Source organism: Oryx dammah, unplaced genomic scaffold (assembly GCF_014754425.2).
Source record: "Oryx dammah isolate SB20612 unplaced genomic scaffold, SCBI_Odam_1.1 HiC_scaffold_18, whole genome shotgun sequence".
Classification (NCBI taxonomy): Eukaryota; Metazoa; Chordata; class Mammalia; order Artiodactyla; family Bovidae; genus Oryx; species Oryx dammah.
In genome coordinates, this window is record NW_024070202.1 from 44438067 (window position 1) to 44455987 (window position 17921).

Here is a 17921-nt window from a genome sequence, read left to right on the forward strand (position 1 = left end):
GTCTAATTTTTTTAAAGTTACACACACACACACATATATATTTAGAAAGGTGATTTGAAATATATGAAAATGTTAATAAAAGTAGCATTACCCTGTACTTAACAACAACAACAACCAAGAATCCAAAATGGACAAAGGATCTAAATAGACATTTCTCCAAAGAAGAATACAAATTGTCAATAAGCACTCAATATCACTAATCACAAAATCAGAATGAGATACCCCTTCACATCCAATAGGATAGCCATTATCAAAAGAACAGAAAATATCAACTATTGGCAAGAGTGTGGAGGAATTGGAACACCTATGCATGGATGATCAGAATATAATATGGTACAACCTGATGTGGAAAACAGTAGGGCAGTTCCTCAAAAAATTAGAAAACAACCCAAATGTCCATCAACATATGGGTAGATAAGATGTATAAATATAGTGGAATATTCACTTCAGTTCAGTCGTTCAGTCACGTCCGACTCTTGACAACCCCATGAACTGCAACACGCCAGGCCTCCCTGTCCATCACCAACTCCCAGAGTTTACCCAAACTCATGTCCATTGAGTCGGTGATGCCATCTAATCATCTCATCCCCTGTTGTCTTCTTCTCTTCCTGCCTTCAATCTTTCCGAACATCAGGGTCTTTTCCAATGAGTCAGCTCTTTGCATCAGGTGGCCAAAATATTGGAGTTTCAGCTTCAACATCAGTCCTTCCAATGAACACCCAGGACTGATCTCCTTTAGGATGACTGGCTGGATCTCCTTGCGGTCTAAGGGACTCTCAAGAGTCTTCTCCAACACCACAGTTCAAAAGCATCAATTCTTCAGTGCTCAGCTTTCTTTATAGTCCAACTCTCATATCCATACATGACTACTGGAAAAACCATAGCCTTGACTAGACAGACCTTTGTTGACAAAGTAATGTCTCTGCTTTTTTTTTTTTTAATATGTTGTCTAAGTTGGTCATAACTTTCCTTCCAAGGAGTAAGCGTCTTTTAATTTCATGGAGTAATCACCATCTGCAGTGATTTGGGAGCCCAAAAAAGTAAAGTCAGCCACTGTTTCCACTGTTTCCCCATCTATTTGCCATGAAGTGATGGGACTGGATGCCATGATCTTAGTTTTCTGAATGTTGAGCTTTAAGCCAACCTTTTCACTCTCCTCTTTCACTTTCATCAAGAGGCTTTTTAGTTCCTCTTCACTTTCTGCCATAAGGGTGGTGTCATCTGCATATCTGAGGTGATTGATATTTCTCCCAGCAATCTTGATTCCAGCTTGTGCTTCATCCAGCCCAGCATTTCTCATGATGTACTCTGCATATAAGTTAAATAAGCAGGATGACAATATACAGCCTTGATGTACTCTTTTCCTATTTGGAACCAGTCTGTTGTTCCATGTCCAGTTCTAACTGTTGCTTCCTAACCTGCATAGAGGTTTCTCAAGAGGCAGGTTAGGTGGTCTGGTATTCCCATCTCTTTCAAAATTTTCCGTAGTTTATTGTGATCCACACAGTCAAAGGCTTTGGCATAGTCGATAAAAAGAAACAGATGTTTTCATGGAACTCTCTTGCTTTTTCTATGATCCAGCGAATGTTGGCAATTTGATCTCTGGTTCCTCTGCCTTTTCTAAAACCAGGTTGAACATCTGGAAGCTCACGGTTCATGTATTGCTGAAGCCTGGCTTGGAGAATTTTGAGCATTACTTTACTAGCGTGTGAGATGAGTGCAATTGTGCGGTAGTTTGAGCATTCTTTGGCATTGTCTTTCTTTGGGATTAGAATGAAAACGGACCTTTTCCAGTCCTGTGGCCACTGCTGAGTTTTCCAAATTTGCTGATATATTGAGTGCAGCCCTTTCATAGCATCATCTTTTAGGATTTGAAATAGCTCAACTGGAATTCGTCACCTCCACTAGCTTTGTTCATAGTGATGCTTCCTAAGGCCCACTTGACTTCACATTCCAGGATGTCTGGTGAGTGTGAGTGATCACACCATCATGATTATCTGGGTCATGAAGCTCTTTTTTGTACAGTTCTTCTGTGTATTCTTGCCACCTCTTCTAAATATCTTCTGCTTCTGTTAGGTCCATACCATTTCTATCCTTTATTGAGCCCATCTTTGCATGAAATGTTCCCTTGGTAACTCTAATTTTCTTGAAGAGATCTCTAGTCTTTCCCATTCTATTGTTTTCCTCTATTTTTTTCATTGACCGCTGAGGAAGGGTTTCTTATCTCTCCTTGCTATTCTTTGGAACTCTGCCTTCAAATGGGAATATCTTTCCTTTTCTCCTTTGCTTTTCACTTGTCTTCTTTTCACAGCTATTTGTAAGGCCTCCTCAGAAAGCCATTTTGCTTTTTTTCATTTCTTTTTCGTGGGGATGGTCTTGATCCCTGTCTCCTGTACAATGTCACAAACCTCCATCCATAGTTCATCAGGCACTCTATCTATCAGTTCTAATCCCTTGAATCTATTTGTCATTTCCACTGTATAATCATAAGGGATTTGATTTAGGTCATACCTGAATAGTCTAGTGATTTTCCTCACTTTCTTCAATTTAAGTGGAATATTATTCAACCTTAAAAAGGAACTATATTATGATACATGCTATACCATGAACAGGCCTTAAAGATATTATACTGAGATAAGCCAGATGTAAAGGGACAAATATTGTATGATTCCACTCATATGAGGTACCTAGAATATTCATATCTATAGAAACAGAAAGTAGAACAGTGGTTACCAGGAATGGGGCAGCAGAGAAGGGGGGTTTATTCTTTAATGAGTACTGAGTTTCAGTATGAGATGATGAAAAGGTCTGGATATAGATGGTGGTAATGGTTGCATAGTAATGTGACTGAACTGTACACTTAAAAATGATTAAAATACTGAATTCCATGTTATGAATATTTTACCACAATAAAAAGTGATAGAAAAAAAATTTTTTTAAAGAAAAAAAATGGTGGGAATGTAGATATCATATACATTTCTACATTTTCTTTTTTTCATTTATTGAGGTATAGTAACAGTTGATTTATAGTATGTTAGTTTCATGTGTTCAACATAGTGATTCAAATTTTTATAGATTACACTCCATTTAAGATTATAGGATATTGGCTGTATTCCCGTGCTTTATGATACACCCTTGTAGCTTATTTTATACATCGTAGTTTGCCCCTCTTAGACCCCTACCCCTATTTTGCCCCTCCCCTTTTCCCTCTCCCCACTGATAACCAGTAGTTTTTTTTCTTTTTGTGAGTTTGTTCTTGTTTTGTTATATTTGTTCATTTCATTCCTTTTGTTAGATTCCATGTGGAGGAAATGCTTTCAGCTCTTCACCTATGAATATGATGTTAGCTGTGGGATTATCATATATGACCCTTATTATGTTAAGGTATGTTTTATCTATATTCATTTTCTGGAGAGTTTTATCATAAATGGATGTTGAATTTTGTCATATACTTTTTCTACATCTATTGAGATGGTCATATGATTTTTATTCTTCTGTTTGTTAATATGGCATAGCACATTGATTTGCAGGGATTGAATCATCCTTGTATCCCTGAGCTAAATCTCTCTTGATCATGGTATATGATCTTTTTAATATATTGTTGAAATTGGTTTGCTAATATTTTGTTGAGAACTTTTGCATCTATATTTGTTATTGATGTGTGTATGTGTTGTTATTGATATTGGCCTCTAATATTCTTTTTGCATGATTTTTGTGTAATTTTCTTATCTTTGTGGGAATTTTGTTTCAGGATGATGCTGGCATTGTAGAATGAGTTGGAAGTGTTCCTTCCTCTGTAATAATTAGGGACAGTTTGAGAAGGATAGGTGTTAACTCATCTCTAAATATTTGGTATAATTCACCTGTGAAGCCAAGTGGTCCTGGACTTCTGTTTCTCGGGAGGTTCTTAAAAAAACTATTTATTTATTTACGGTTGCACTGAGTCTTTGTTGCTATTGTCAGGCTTTCTCTAGTTGCAGCAAGTGGGGGCCTGCTCTTTGTTGGAGTTGTGTGAACTTCTCATGGTGGTGGCTTCTCTTGTTGCAGAGCACAGGCTCTAGGGTGTGGGCTTTAGTAGTTGGGCTCAGTAGTTGTGGCTTGTGGGTCTTAGAGTGCAGGCTCAGTAGCTGTGGCTTGTGGGTCTTAGAGTGCAGGCTTAGTAGCTGTGGCACACTGGCTTAGTTGCTCTGTGGCATGTGGAATCTTCCTGGACCAGGGATCAAACCCATGTTCCCTGAACTGCCAGGCAGACTTATCCACTGTACCACCAGGGAAGTCCTGTTGGAAGTTTTTAAATTATTAATTCAATTGCATTACTTCTAACTGGTCTGGTCATATTTTCTATTTCTTCCTATTTCAGTCTTGGTAGATTGTACGTTTATAGGAATTCATCTATTTCTTCTCGGCTGTCCACTTTATCGGTATATAATTGTTCTTAGTAATCGCTAATGCTTCTCTGTATGTCCGTGGTGTTGGTTGTAACTTCTCCTTTTTCATTACTGATTTTATTGTTTTGGGCCCCCTTTTTTTCTTGATGAGTCTGGCTAAAGGTTTATCAATTTTGTTTATCTTTTCAAAGAACTATTAGTTTCCTTGATCTTTTCTATTTTTTAAGTCTCTATTTCACTTATTTATGCTCTCATCTTTTTGAGTTTTTTTCTCTTACTAACTTTGGGTTTTGTTCCTTTAGATGTAAGGTTCTAGTTCTTTTATGTATAAAGTTAGGTTGTTTGAGATTTTTATTGCTTCCTGAGAATTTCTGTATTTTCTAATTTTTAAAATAATGAAAAAGCATTACATTTATAATCAGAAAATTTTTCTATGAAAAGAGATTAAAAAAATTTTTTTTTCACATGTCTTCTAGAATGTAGCTCTGGGCAGGGTGAGGGATAAGATGTCTTTAAAAAATTATTATTCTAAGAAATTATATTCTAAGCCAAACAACATAAACAAGCATAAAAAACAAATGGAAAATTGTAGCAATGGATTATGTTTTATATAATTAAATATGGTAGCAATGGATTATGGATTAAATACATATGTATATGTAATATATACATAAAAGTATAAGAGAAATTGAATCATATAGCAAGACATGTGAATAGCTCATTTGGTAACTCCCAGTTATTTTGAAATATAAGGAAACTATTGCTTTCTAAAACCCCAGAAGCATTTAACTAGGAAAGTTTTAATATGGGTGGACTTTATTTTTGTAGCATGTTTTTATAGTCTAGCTACAAATTAAGGGTACTGTAGAGATCAGTTTAGAGTAGATGGTTTGGAATTGGGAGACTTCAGCAGCCTTGGTCAGGCGTGGGCAGGACATTTAGTTGTTTTGAGACCTCCTTGCTCATCTGTAAAATGAAGCGGCTGATCTTGATAACATGTAATGTCATTTCTTGAAGTTTCACAGCACTAGAAAAGTGTGAAATAGTTTAACATTAAAGTTCATTTAATAAACTGAATGCAGTTTGTTTTAGATATTTTATAATAATTACTGGAATATATATCTAGTATATTCAACTTCCACCTGATAATGTTATTATTCTGTTTGCTATAGTACTGGTATTTTAAAATATGAAAAATTCAAGAAATCACAGTGAATTAAATTGTTATGACAGCAAATAGCTCCACAGTAAAACTCCATTAAACATTGGAAATTGGGTATGTTGGCTAAAAATTTACATTGTTTGTAAAGTAAAGCTGTTTGGAACTTCTATGTCCTAAAAGTTTATTTGACTTCATTGATATCAATGTAATAATATAATCTGAAGCAATTATTAACACAACTGACCACTGTCAAAATGATGGATAAAGCATTTATCTTTGATGCCCTAAAATGCTTGGATGCAGTCATGTCCTCTAACTTTGTTCTCTCAATATCCATTTGGGAAAAGAAATCCTATAAAATTAGCTTTACATATGGACTTAATATCTTCTTTAAACAAAATACTCTGGTACAGACCCCACCATAATTCAATTTCTCTCCCTCTTTCCCCCTTAAGTCTCTTTTCTTTGTTTCTTTGTCATCTTTATCCCACCACCTTCATCTCTATGGGCTCCACTACATTCCTCTGCATTATATTTCTGTTTTCTGTGCTTGGGTGGGAATTAGCAGGAAAATTAGAGAATATGGGCCACATAATAAGCAGGAGATGTTAGCTAGCTGTGGAGCAGGGAGGAAGAGCAACTTAAACTCAGCCTAGATTCTCCAAGTCAGGCTAAACCCCTCTTCTGGGTCTTGCCTTAGAAAAGAGAGAAGTAAAACCCCCCAATCCACATGCTTGTAGTTGCTAAAGAACAACTTCTTCCTCCATGCCCCTACTGTTTCATAATGCAGAATCAAAGATAAAGCAGGAGGGAAAAATAGGGAAAACAGCATATATAAAAGCAAAAAGTTTTAATATGTTTACCTTCTTTGTGCTTATATTTTCAGTGCTACAACTGTATCTTTATTCTGTGCATTCTGCAGAATCCATACTTTACTGACTTAACAAACCCTATGCTCATTAGGGCCTCTCAGGTGGCGCTAGTGGTAAAGAACCACCTGCCAATGCTGGCGACATAAGAGACGCAGGTTCAGTCCGTAGGCTGGGAAGATCCCCTGGAGGAGGGCATGAAACACTCCAGTATTTGTGCCTGGAGAAGCCCATAGACAGAGGAGCCTGGTGGGCTACAGCCCATAGGGTCCCAAAGGGTCGGACATTACTGAAGCAACTTAGCATCCTCATGCTCACTAAAGTAACATCTAGACCTAGGGAAGCTATACATGCCATTTGTATAAAATATGGTTTTCTTTTTAAAATCCCTTTCATTCCAAACACTTGTTTTTCTCTGCTTTGTAAATGGATCATTTTGGAGTGGTAGCAGTTATGGAAGTGGGTTAAGACGCAGAGAAATAAGCCTAATAAAGAAAAGAGAAAGTTCTCTTCTCTGCCAGGCAGTGTGTATCCAACATAGCCATCATTATATACAGACACTGTGCAATCTTTGTGGTCTAATTTGAAAAGAATGACTCTAAAAGTGGCTATTTTCAGAGTTAGCGAAGGGAGAGGCCAATGCCATGGCATTGAGGGAGGGAGCTGAGGGATGCAAAAGACCTTAGTGTGCTTACTGACCCCCTCTCTAAGGCCAAACATATTGTCTTGGCCCAAGGCTGGCTCTGGTTTGAACTACTTTGCAGCTTAAAGCTCTGCGAAGTGAGAAATGGGTCTGTTTTTCACTTTTGTCATCCCCAGGGTTAGTACTGAGCACGACTCAATAAATGGAAAATAAGGACTCATTGAATGGAGGAATAACTGAAATGAAGTAGATCTTTATAATTTTCCATCGGAATTAATGATTTAATCAAAGACCATCTGCACTTATAACTTTCTTTGCTATTACATGGCTTCTAATTAATAACATTTAGTCATAAACTATTACACCTGAAAAGGACCTTGAGCTCTCTAATCTGGCCTCGTATTACAGATGAGGGAAAGTGACAAGAAAGTGGGAGTTTGCTCACTAAGATCACGGGTTTCTGGACTACCACCCTAAGGCTCTTTTCACCCTGTCATGTCATGATGTTTTTAAGATGATGATGGTAGTAAAAACTTACTTTAAGCCTATATTTATATCATAACTGACCACAACTTATGCATCTATTTTGTCATCTTTTTGTGCAGCAGTTGTTAAAGCTGAGCTTTAATATATATATAAAGTATCAAAACACATGCCATATCATTTATACATGTAAACATGATTGAAATAAATACACAAGCAGAGGAAGCTGTGGTAAATAATGGTGGACACTTTAAAATAAGCAAGAGAAGGGCCAAGAAATTTTACATTTGTTAATGATCAAGAAATGGTTTCCTATACTCTGAAATTTTTCACTTCAAACAACAGGATATGACTGAAATCATAGATAACATCAAGCCAACAGCAGAGAAAGAAACTCAGTAAGATAGACTGTATCTCAGAATGCTATAGTTTGAGTCATGTTTAAAAAGATTTACTTAGAAGAACTTGGATGATATGTCATCGGTGTGTTCAAATGTTTACTATTAAATTACTACATTTACTCCATTTCATAAATTTTCTTTAGTTACTAGCACAGTGGAAATCAGCTGAAAATGAACATTTATTGAGAATTCATATATGAGATGTTATTTCATAAGATAAACTTGAGTCTTTTGAAAACAAGTTTTGAAGAAAGTAAAGAACAAGCATTCAAAAGATATACGTTCAACATGAAATCATTCAAGTGGCATGGGATTAGTTTAGTAGTTTTGCTTTTCCATAATAATTCAATTGTTTAAGATGCCCACTATACGAATGAACTGAAACAAATTCCTAAGCTAAGTTTTATTATTCAGTTTAAATTTATGTAACTATATAATATAAATGATATTGCATGATATTATATACAATTATATAAAATATAATTAGACATATGTAAGGACTGATGCTGAAGCTGAAATTCCAATGCTTTGGCCACTTCATGCAAAGAGTTGACTCATTGGAAAAGACCGGGATGCTGGGAGGGACTGGGGGGCGGAGGAGAAGGGGACGACAGAGGATGAGATGGCTGGATGGCATCACTGACTCGATGGACGTGAGTCTGAGTGAACTCCGGGAGTTGGTGATGGACAGGGAGGCCTGGCGTGCTGCTATTCATGGGGTCGCAGAGAGTCGGACACGACTGAGCGACTGAACTGAACTGAACTGAATATGTTATATATTATATAAATTCATATTTATATATTATTTTTAAATGCCTAGTAAAAACAAAACAAATAATACCCTAAGGAACACAAGTGATAAAACAGATGAAACCAGATTAACACTTAACTTGAAATGGCTATATAGACATTTTCAAGAATTTAAAGCCTTGGATTTTGTAACAATATACAGTGAATCTTAATTATTCATGTACTGTGTGTTTGCAAATTTGCTTACTTATTAGAATTTATTTGCAACCCCAAGATAATACCTGTGGGCTTTGGGGACCGTTTGTAGACACGTGCAGGGCCGTGAAAAGTTTGAGTTGCTCAACACGTACATTCCCAGCTAAGCTCAGAGATCAACACTGTTGACTTGTTTCAGCTCTCATACTGTAAAAAAGTGTTCTTTCTGTGGCCTAAGTGCCATGTTTTTCAACATTTTTGTGTTTTTTTTTTTGATGTTTTCACTATTTAAAATGGCCCCTGAGCATAGTTTTAATGTGCTATCAAGTGTTCCTCAGTGCAAGAAAGTTGTGATATACCTTAAGGAGAAAATACATGGGTTAGAAAAGCTTCCTTCAGTCATGAATTATTGTTCTCTTGGTCATGAATTCTGTGTTAATGAATTAATAATATATGTTAAATAAGATGTCTTTAAACAGAAACATTTAAAATAAGGTTATATATTGATCAGTTTACAAAAATATTATGACCAAAGAGGCTCATAGAGACCTAACCTTATATTTCCCCTAGGAGCAATGGTTTGGTATTTGCTAATTCAGTGTTTGTGGTGACTTTAGAAAATGTAACTGCCATAAATTATGAGAAACAATGGGAAGACACACAAAAAACACAATTTCATTTTTTTAATGATTTCCTCCTTCAGTTCAGTTCAGTTCAGTTGCTCAGTTGTGTCTGATTCTTTGCAACCCCATGAACCACAGCACACCAGGCCTCCCTGTCTATCACCAGCTCCCGGAGTCCACTCAAACCCATGTGCATCGAGTCGGTGATGCCATCCAGCCATCTCATCCTCTGCCGTTCCCTTCTCCTGCTGCTCTCAATCTTTCCCAGCATTGGGGTCTTTTCAAATGAGTCAGCTCTTCGCATCAGGTGGCCAAAGTATTGGAGTTTCAGCTTCAACATCAGTCCTTCCAATGAACATCCAGGACTGATTTCCTTTAGAATGGACTGGCTGGATCTCCTTGCGGTCCAAGGGACTCTCAAGAGTCTTCTCCAACACCACAGTTCAAAAGCATCAATTCTTTTGCGCTCAGCTTTCTTTATAGACCAACTCTCACATCCATACATGACTACTAGAAAAACCATAGCCTTGACTAGATGGACCTTTGTTGGCAAAGTAACGTCTCTGCTTTTTAATATGCTGTCTAGGTTGGTCATAACTTTCCTTCCAAGGAGTAACTGTCTTTTAGCTTCATGGCTTCAATCACCATCCGCAGTGATTTGAGGAATATAACAGGAAACTCAAGATCAATCTCTAATATAAGATACAAAAATATATTTTGTTTCGTCATTGGTTATATGAAGATTTTTAAGTCTCTGGAAATTTAGAAAAATGACAGCAAAATTAGATGCCACACCCCATGGATATCTTGGATCCTCCATGATCCCCTTCTTGGTGTGGGATACATAGTAAAGAGATTTTGTTGATAAGGTATTGACAGATGGACATTCGAAGACTCCCATGGAATATTCCAGTTTCATAAAATTCTAATCTGAGAATCCCTGGATATCCCCTGAAGACAGGCTATTAGTACATCAAGTGATTATAGTAGTCTTATAAAGAATGGACCTTTGGATATTTCTGTTGATCCAGAACCCCTCTAAGGACCCACATAGTGGATCTTTCATGGTAGGTCCATGCTGGAGGGATTCCTAGTCTAAATTGCTTCATCTATGCTAGTGTGAAGTACTTGCATTATGTAACAAAGAACCTACCAACTGTTATTCTAGCTTTAACCAAAATCAGGCAATTCTTGATCTCTCTGTGGATTGCTGAAATCAGGCTTTTGTTTAAAGTTCTTTCCATGAAATATACAATGAACCTTTAAGGAGTATTAAGATAAACAGTATTTATTGTTGACATTTCAATTCAAGTAGTTTAAAAAGTGAAAGTTTTAATATTTATCACAAAAGCATGCACTCCCTAAAGAACCATTTAATGAGTCAGAAACTACAAATATGTTAAATTAATAGGTGTAATATCAACAAAGGGATCTCAACATAACAAAAAAAATTATTAAATTTACTTACCCCCTTTGATAAAAATAGAAACATAAAGGGTTTCTTTATTTAAAAATAAACTGTATTAAGGGAAATGAAAATGTGCTTTTGGAATCTGATCCAGATAAGTAAATGCAGATCCCTTTTGAATATACTTTGTATAAAAAAAAGAAAAGTTTGAATATGTTGTGAGCATCGACTGATGAAAGCACTTTTCACATAGGGCTTATAAAAACATATCTTACTACTTTAAAATTCCAACATATATTGGTGTTAATTTGTTTAGACCTGGAAAACAAGTGGGCGTAATGTGTCAGTTTTATGTTGAGAGTGGATAGAAGGTTCTGACTGCCATCATCAGTAGATGACTCTAGGAGTCAAGACAGGCTGAGCATGAGAAAGTCCAGAATGGTTTCCTAGCAAGAGGGAGAAGACAGAGAATCAAGGTCAGAGGGTGGGAATTTTGTGCAAGTTGAGGACAGGAAGTCAGCTCTTAAAGTTTTTGGTCATTTGATAGCTAACTCCTTGAAACCCTCTCCCCTGGTCTTTGTGACACTGTACTCTTCTGTTTTTGATATTTTACAATTCTTTTGGTTCCTGTGGTTTCAAATTGACATCCATTTCCATTTTGTGTTGTTTGTAATACTTATTCAACTGTATATTAGGTATTTCTACTTTGTGTCTTGTCACTCTATTCAAAACAGAAATATTACTGCTACATTCTCCCCAATTTACTGCTGCCTCTCGACTCTTATTGCCATAACATTACTTAACTTCAATTGAAGTTGTATTTCATGTGCTTTCTCAACTCTTCCTCTCCTTCCATTTTTCATCCCTTATCAGATTCTGTAGCTTCTATTACTCTTTGCTAAAAATAGCTGCTTCCCAGGTGGCTCAGTGGTAAAGAATCTGCCTGCCAATGTAGGAGACTCAGAGACACAGGTTCTATCCCTGAGTTGGGAAGATCCCCTGGAGAAGGAAATGGCAACCCACTCTAGTATTCTTGCCTGAGAAATCCCATGGACAGGAGGGACAAAGGCAAGCTAAGTCCATGAGGTCACAAAGAGCTGGACACAACTTAACGACTAAACACACACACACACAAGCTACAGTCCATGAGGTCACAAAGAGCTAGACACAACTTAGCGACTAAACACACACATACACACACACACACACACACACACACACACACATGTAAAACAACAGCTGCTACCCCTTCACCACTCCTTCTGCCACCATGCCACCTTTCATGTGCAATAGCATTTCCTACAGGTTTTTGGCAGAAGATTCATTCTTAAAAATTGTGCTAAAGAAAAAAAAAAGATTCCCATTATCAATCATAATTTTTAAAATGCAGCATATATTATTTAGCTTTTGGCCAGCTATAATGCACGCTAGCAAATGACTGATAATTTTCAGATCCACTTGTCCTGGAACTCTATTTTGATACAACATTTATCAACATCTAGTCACTCACATTCCAGAAAACACACTTTGGGGAACAATGACTTGGACTATTTAAATGGCCTCTAAACTGCTCTCCTTACCTAATCTTTCTCTTTCCAATGCACCTACAGTTTCAAAGATTAGCTTCTCTCAAATGCATAACTGATTAAATTATTCCTTTGCTCAAAACTTTCAGTGAGTCCCCACTTATCTAAGCAGTGATTTAAGTACCAGGCTCTCCACAACATGGTACCAGTATTCCTTTCCAGTATTATCTCCCTGCCCCCACATGACAGGGTGGCATAGGAGAAAAGACAGGAACTTTGGAATCAGACCAGGTTCAAATTCCAGCTCTGTTGCTTGTTGTTGTTGTTCAGTAGTGTCTGACTATTTGCGAGCCCCTGGACTGAAGCACGCCAGGCTTCCCTGTCCTTCACCATCCCCTGAACCTTGCTCAAACTCATGTCCATTGAGTTGGTGATGCCATCCAGCCATCTCATCCTCTGTCATCCCCTTCTCCTCTTGCCTTCAATGCCTCCCAGCATCAGGCTCTTTTCTAGTGAGTGGGCTCTTCGCACCAGGTATCCAAAGTATTGCAGCTTCAGCTTTAGCATCAGTCCTTCCAATGAATATTTAGGATTGATTTCCTGGTTTGATCTCCTTGATGTCCAAGGGACTCTCAAAAGTCTTCTCCAACACCACAGTTCAAAAGCATCAATTCTTTGGCACTCAGCCGTCTTTATGGTCCAACTCTCACATCCATACATGACTACTGGAAAAACCATAGCTTTGATTATATGGACCTTTGTTGGCAAAGTAATGTCTCTTTTTGATACACTGTCCCTTAAAAAGTGTGAAACTATAGGCAAATCATTTATTTCTTTGAACTCTTCCTCTGCTTATCTGCACATGCAGGAAGTAATTGTGTGGATGGAAGATGTAGTGAGACAGTATTTGTGAAAGCTTCTTGAACAACTGTAGCAAACTCTCTGCCCCCATGGGCTATAAATTTACTAGTCAGGTTGAGCCTCTTTCATGCGGTAGTCAGTGTCTGCCCGTGGTAAGTGAACAATAATCTTTTAAAATTAAGAACTCAGAATCCTACCTATTAATGCCAAAAAATGATTAATAAAGCAATTTTCTACCTTTATTTTGGGTATTTTCTATGGTCCTGAAGGGACAGGAGCCAGTTCCCAAACATTTTAGGTGAAACTATAACACTGGCCTTTGGCTAAGTGGGGTTTGCAGGGCCCAAGAATCAACAGCAGTGCCTGGAAAGCAAATCCCTGATTCACAGGGATGAAACAAAAGCCCAATGCAAGAGCCAGAAAGCTGTACTTTTGTTAGATTAGAGAAGCTTAAAAGTGCTTAAGATTTCACTTGAAAGTTGAACATGAACAAAATGCAAAGTCCTCAATACTCCTTCCTAAGAAGGAAAAGGGGATTTATGTTTGATGTCTGCAGCCTAAGTGCCTGGAATAGTGTCTTGCATGTATGGGATGCTCAGTTAATATAGGATGGGTGGATCCATCTTTTATATGCTCTAGTATACATATCCTAATGCTCGGAATATACAAATCTGAGTATACAGATCTTTAATAAATACTTGACTGGACTTGACTGACTAAATGTGTGGATTAAAAAAATATATACTTATTAAACGCAGCTGTGCCAGGTGTTAGTTGCAGCACACAGGATATTAGTTCCCTGACTAGGGATCGAACCTAGGCGCCCTGCATTGAGAGTGTGGAGTCTTAGCCACTGTACCACCAGGGAAGTCCCTAAACATGTGGATTTATAGTCAGTTCAGTCAAAGGCACTTAATAATGTACCTTAAACTCAACATTGTTCCTATGTATTTCCACTTTATAAGATATTTTAATCTATTATTTATATTATCATCATTTTTTAAAATTCCCTAATCATTCATTTATTTCTCCCCTTGCAATAAGGGAGTGTCACAGCTTGAAAGTAGGTGAGGAGAGAGAAATGAAATTAGGAGCTTAAATATATATATTTTAGTCAAAAAGTTAAGAGTGTATCTAAAATTTATTTGAATATATTAAATGGAATAAAGAGAAAAACAAGCTTAATTTTTTAAAAAGCTGGAAGAAGATGGAGGAAAATGAGACCTAAGTGTGTATAACATGTTTGTCAAATTTGTTTGGAAAGAATGTTACATTTTATACACTGCATTTTTCCTTCAGCACTCTAGCACTCAAGGTGTTTATAACTATCATTCCTGTATAAGGGAAGAATAGCCAAACCTCTCCTTCACAGTTACAGGAACCAAGATCCAGCAAAGCTAATGACAGATCCAATAAAAGGTAGATCCAGAGTTAGAATCTAGGTCTCTTGAGTATTCAGGAATAAATACAGTTTGCAAGTGTATGTAAAGTGAACCCGACACATTTAGTTAGTTAGGTTGAATAGGAGAGTTTGGCTGGGATGAAGGAGCATATAGAAAAAGAATAGGAAATCAGGTTAAAGAAATAAATAAGAGACAGATTACAGAGTACTGCAAATGATAATAGTAAGAATTTAGATTTTTAGCCATAATTTTGGAATGATTTTTAAAGCCATAAAATCCTTTTAAAATAAATCTTGTTTTAGTCGCTAAGTCATACCTGACTCTTTGTGACCCCAAGGACTGTAGCCTGCCAGGCTCCTCTGTGCATGGGAATAGCAACCCACTCCAGCATTCTTGCTTGGGAATTCCCATGGACAGAGGAGCCTGGCAGTACATGGGGTTGCAAAAGAGTCAGACACAATTTAGCAACTAAGCCACCACTACCACCAATAAGAAATCTTGTATGAGATGCCAATGTGTAAAACAAATTAAAAGGAAGTGGTTTCTCCAATAAAAGCTGTTCCCACTTCTTGCCCTCAACCTCCCAGGAGAAAAGTTTGAAAACTGTGGAAAAAAAGTTTGAAAAGTCAGGAATGCAGACATGTTTGGGGCAAAGTAGTGACATAGTAAGTGGCATGGAGACCAAGTAGAGGGCCCACTGTGGAGGCAGAAAGCACAGAGCTGGGACTGGCAGGGCTGCCAGGAGGAAGGGAAGGCAAAGATGATCGAGACAAAGAAGGAGTGGCGCACAGACGGGACTAGGTCACAGATTCACTTGGGTGGTTGTGGAAGGACAGCGCAGTCACAAAACTGCCGGAGGGCAAAGGAGGAGGCTGCTGGTTTTGATTAAAGACAATGATGTACCTTATAAAGTGTTTTCATCATTTAGACATTTCTCCTACACTGTGTGATGGTCAAAGAAAGAGAAAGCGGAACTTTTTTTCTTGTCTGGGTTTCTTCTCTTTTCAAATAGATTAAACAAAAGTCCACTGCAAGAGTCAGAAAGTTGAGCTTTATTATATTTAAAATTGTGTTTAAGTGCTTGAGATTTCACCTGAAAGCCCAATGTGAAGAAAACTACAGGTTTCTTGATGGCTTATTCCAAAAAGAAAAAAGAACCATATCCTTTTAGTAACATTTCTGTCCTTCACACAATCTAGATAGCTAGCACATTCAATTTTATCTCTAAAAACTATTTTCCCCACTGGGGAGTTAAGTATCATGAAATGATTTACTCCAAGTACAATTATTTTCTTGTTCTTCATAAAATAAACAATGAAAGTGAAACTTGTTGAATATGTGCATCTGACTAGCTGCAGGAATTCCAAAGAGGATGATTTTGATTGAAAATAAATAACAGTTTTTGGCAAACTGAGTTTGATGAGGACAGTCTCTTCCTCCGCAGTTTCTGAGACTTGTGATGCAAAGAGCTCCCGCCCTTTCCTGAGAACACAGAAAGCCTGACTCAGGCCGGCAGCTGGCCGCTCTTAAAACAGCTCCAGCCCGGCACCCTTCCCTGCTGGGGTGAGTGAGTACCACCGCAAAGATGAAGCTGGCGAACTGGTGCTGGCTGAGCTCAACTGTCCTTGCTACATATGGTTTTTTGGTTGTGGCAAACAATGAAACAGAAGAAATTAAAGATGAAGCAGCCCAGAATGCCTGCCGGGTGAGACTAGAAAGCAGAGGGAGATGTGAGGAGGAAGGCGAATGTCCCTACCAGGTGAACCTGCCCCCGCTGACTATTCAGCTCCCCAAGCAGTTCAGCAGGATCGAGGAGGTGTTCAAAGAAGTTCAGAATCTCAAGGAAATTGTAAATAGCTTGAAGAAGACTTGCCAAGACTGCAAACTGCAGGCTGATGACAGTCGAGACCCAGGAAGAAATGGATTGCTGTTACCAGGCGCAGGAGCCCCAGGAGAAACTGGGGACAGCAGAGTGAGAGAATTAGAGAGCGAGGTGAACAAACTGTCCTCTGACCTTAAGAATGCCAAGGAGGAGATCGATGTGCTTCAGGGTCGCCTGGAGAAGCTGAATCTTGTAAATATGAACAACATAGAACATTATGTTGATAGCAAAGTGGCAAACCTCACATTTGTTGTCAATAGTTTGGATGGCAAGTGTTCATCTAAGTGTCCCAGGCAAGAACAAATACAATCACTCCCAGGTATGTATAATAATGTTTTCTTATCATTTGTTGATGAATGTTATATAACTCAATAGGATCTATAAACATTAACCTGAGAAATTATGTTAAATGAAGGACAAATTAAAAGTTAAGCCTTTTATTCATCAAGGTAGTACAAGGGAAACTATGATCTTTCTAAATGTGACCACAGAAAAGAGATAGGACCTAATTACAGAAAAAGTCGTAATGAGTTCTATATCCATTTTAAAGCACTTTTAAAGATCTTATTTGCTGACACCAGAGCTACACACAAACAGAAGTGGAGAGAAAGTCTTAATGTTTCAGTGACTTTAACTTACTTATCTGTTCACTGAAGTATCTGATAACAAGAGAGTTAAGGCAGTATTTGTGGTTGTACTCTGTTCTTCGCAAATCAGTTTTTTTTGTAGTTGGGTGATTGCTCCTTATACAGCAACAAGAGACCTTTGAAAGATTTTAGCAAGTAATCTGCAATTAATCCCAAACATTTAGTGGAAATAGGAGATTTTATGGATCAGATGAAAATAGTTATATGGTTTCATGTGTGTGCAAAACTTTTTCCTTTGAGACCTAGTGGCACAAAAACTATTATGCAAAGTTTTGGCATGCTACTAAGGAAAGGAATACATCCTTATTTCTTCCTTTCTACTACTAGAAGTCAAGCATATAGTAGTAGAAGCCATCCTCCCCATCCAGATTATTTGAATTAACTTTAATAAATACATGTTAAAGACCACAAACCTAACTACCCACTCTGTCCAAGAACTGCTGGCTGTGGCACTGTTCCCCCAAACCCTGGTTTTCCACATGAGTTCCTGGGACCCTTGCTGATGGTCTTCTGAAAGCCGTCTCTGCATGAGTGTGACATTGAAGGGGTGTGGTGCCTGTGGCAGAGATCGCGTTCCTTTGAAAGAAGCACCTCATGCATGCTCCACTCCCAGGGAATCAACCAGTGAAGGTGTTTGGGAGTTTCAAGGACTACTGTTGCTAATACTCCCAGCAGCCTGT

General features: G+C 37.8%; 2 protein-coding genes across 7 annotated transcripts in view; one reads left to right on the top strand and one right to left on the bottom strand.

The window, feature by feature from the left end:
* CCDC146 (coiled-coil domain containing 146) overlaps nt 1-17921 on the bottom strand; it is a 141234-nt gene that overhangs the window by 69479 nt on the left and 53834 nt on the right. The window lies entirely within an intron of this gene.
* Nucleotides 16194-17921, top strand: part of FGL2 (fibrinogen like 2) — a 6706-nt gene continuing 4978 nt past the window's right edge. Inside the window, exon 1 of the mRNA XM_040260763.1 lies at nt 16194-16913. Coding sequence (XP_040116697.1) covers nt 16298-16913 — 616 coding nt within the window. The 5' untranslated portion in view covers nt 16194-16297. The remainder of the gene's footprint in view (nt 16914-17921) is intronic.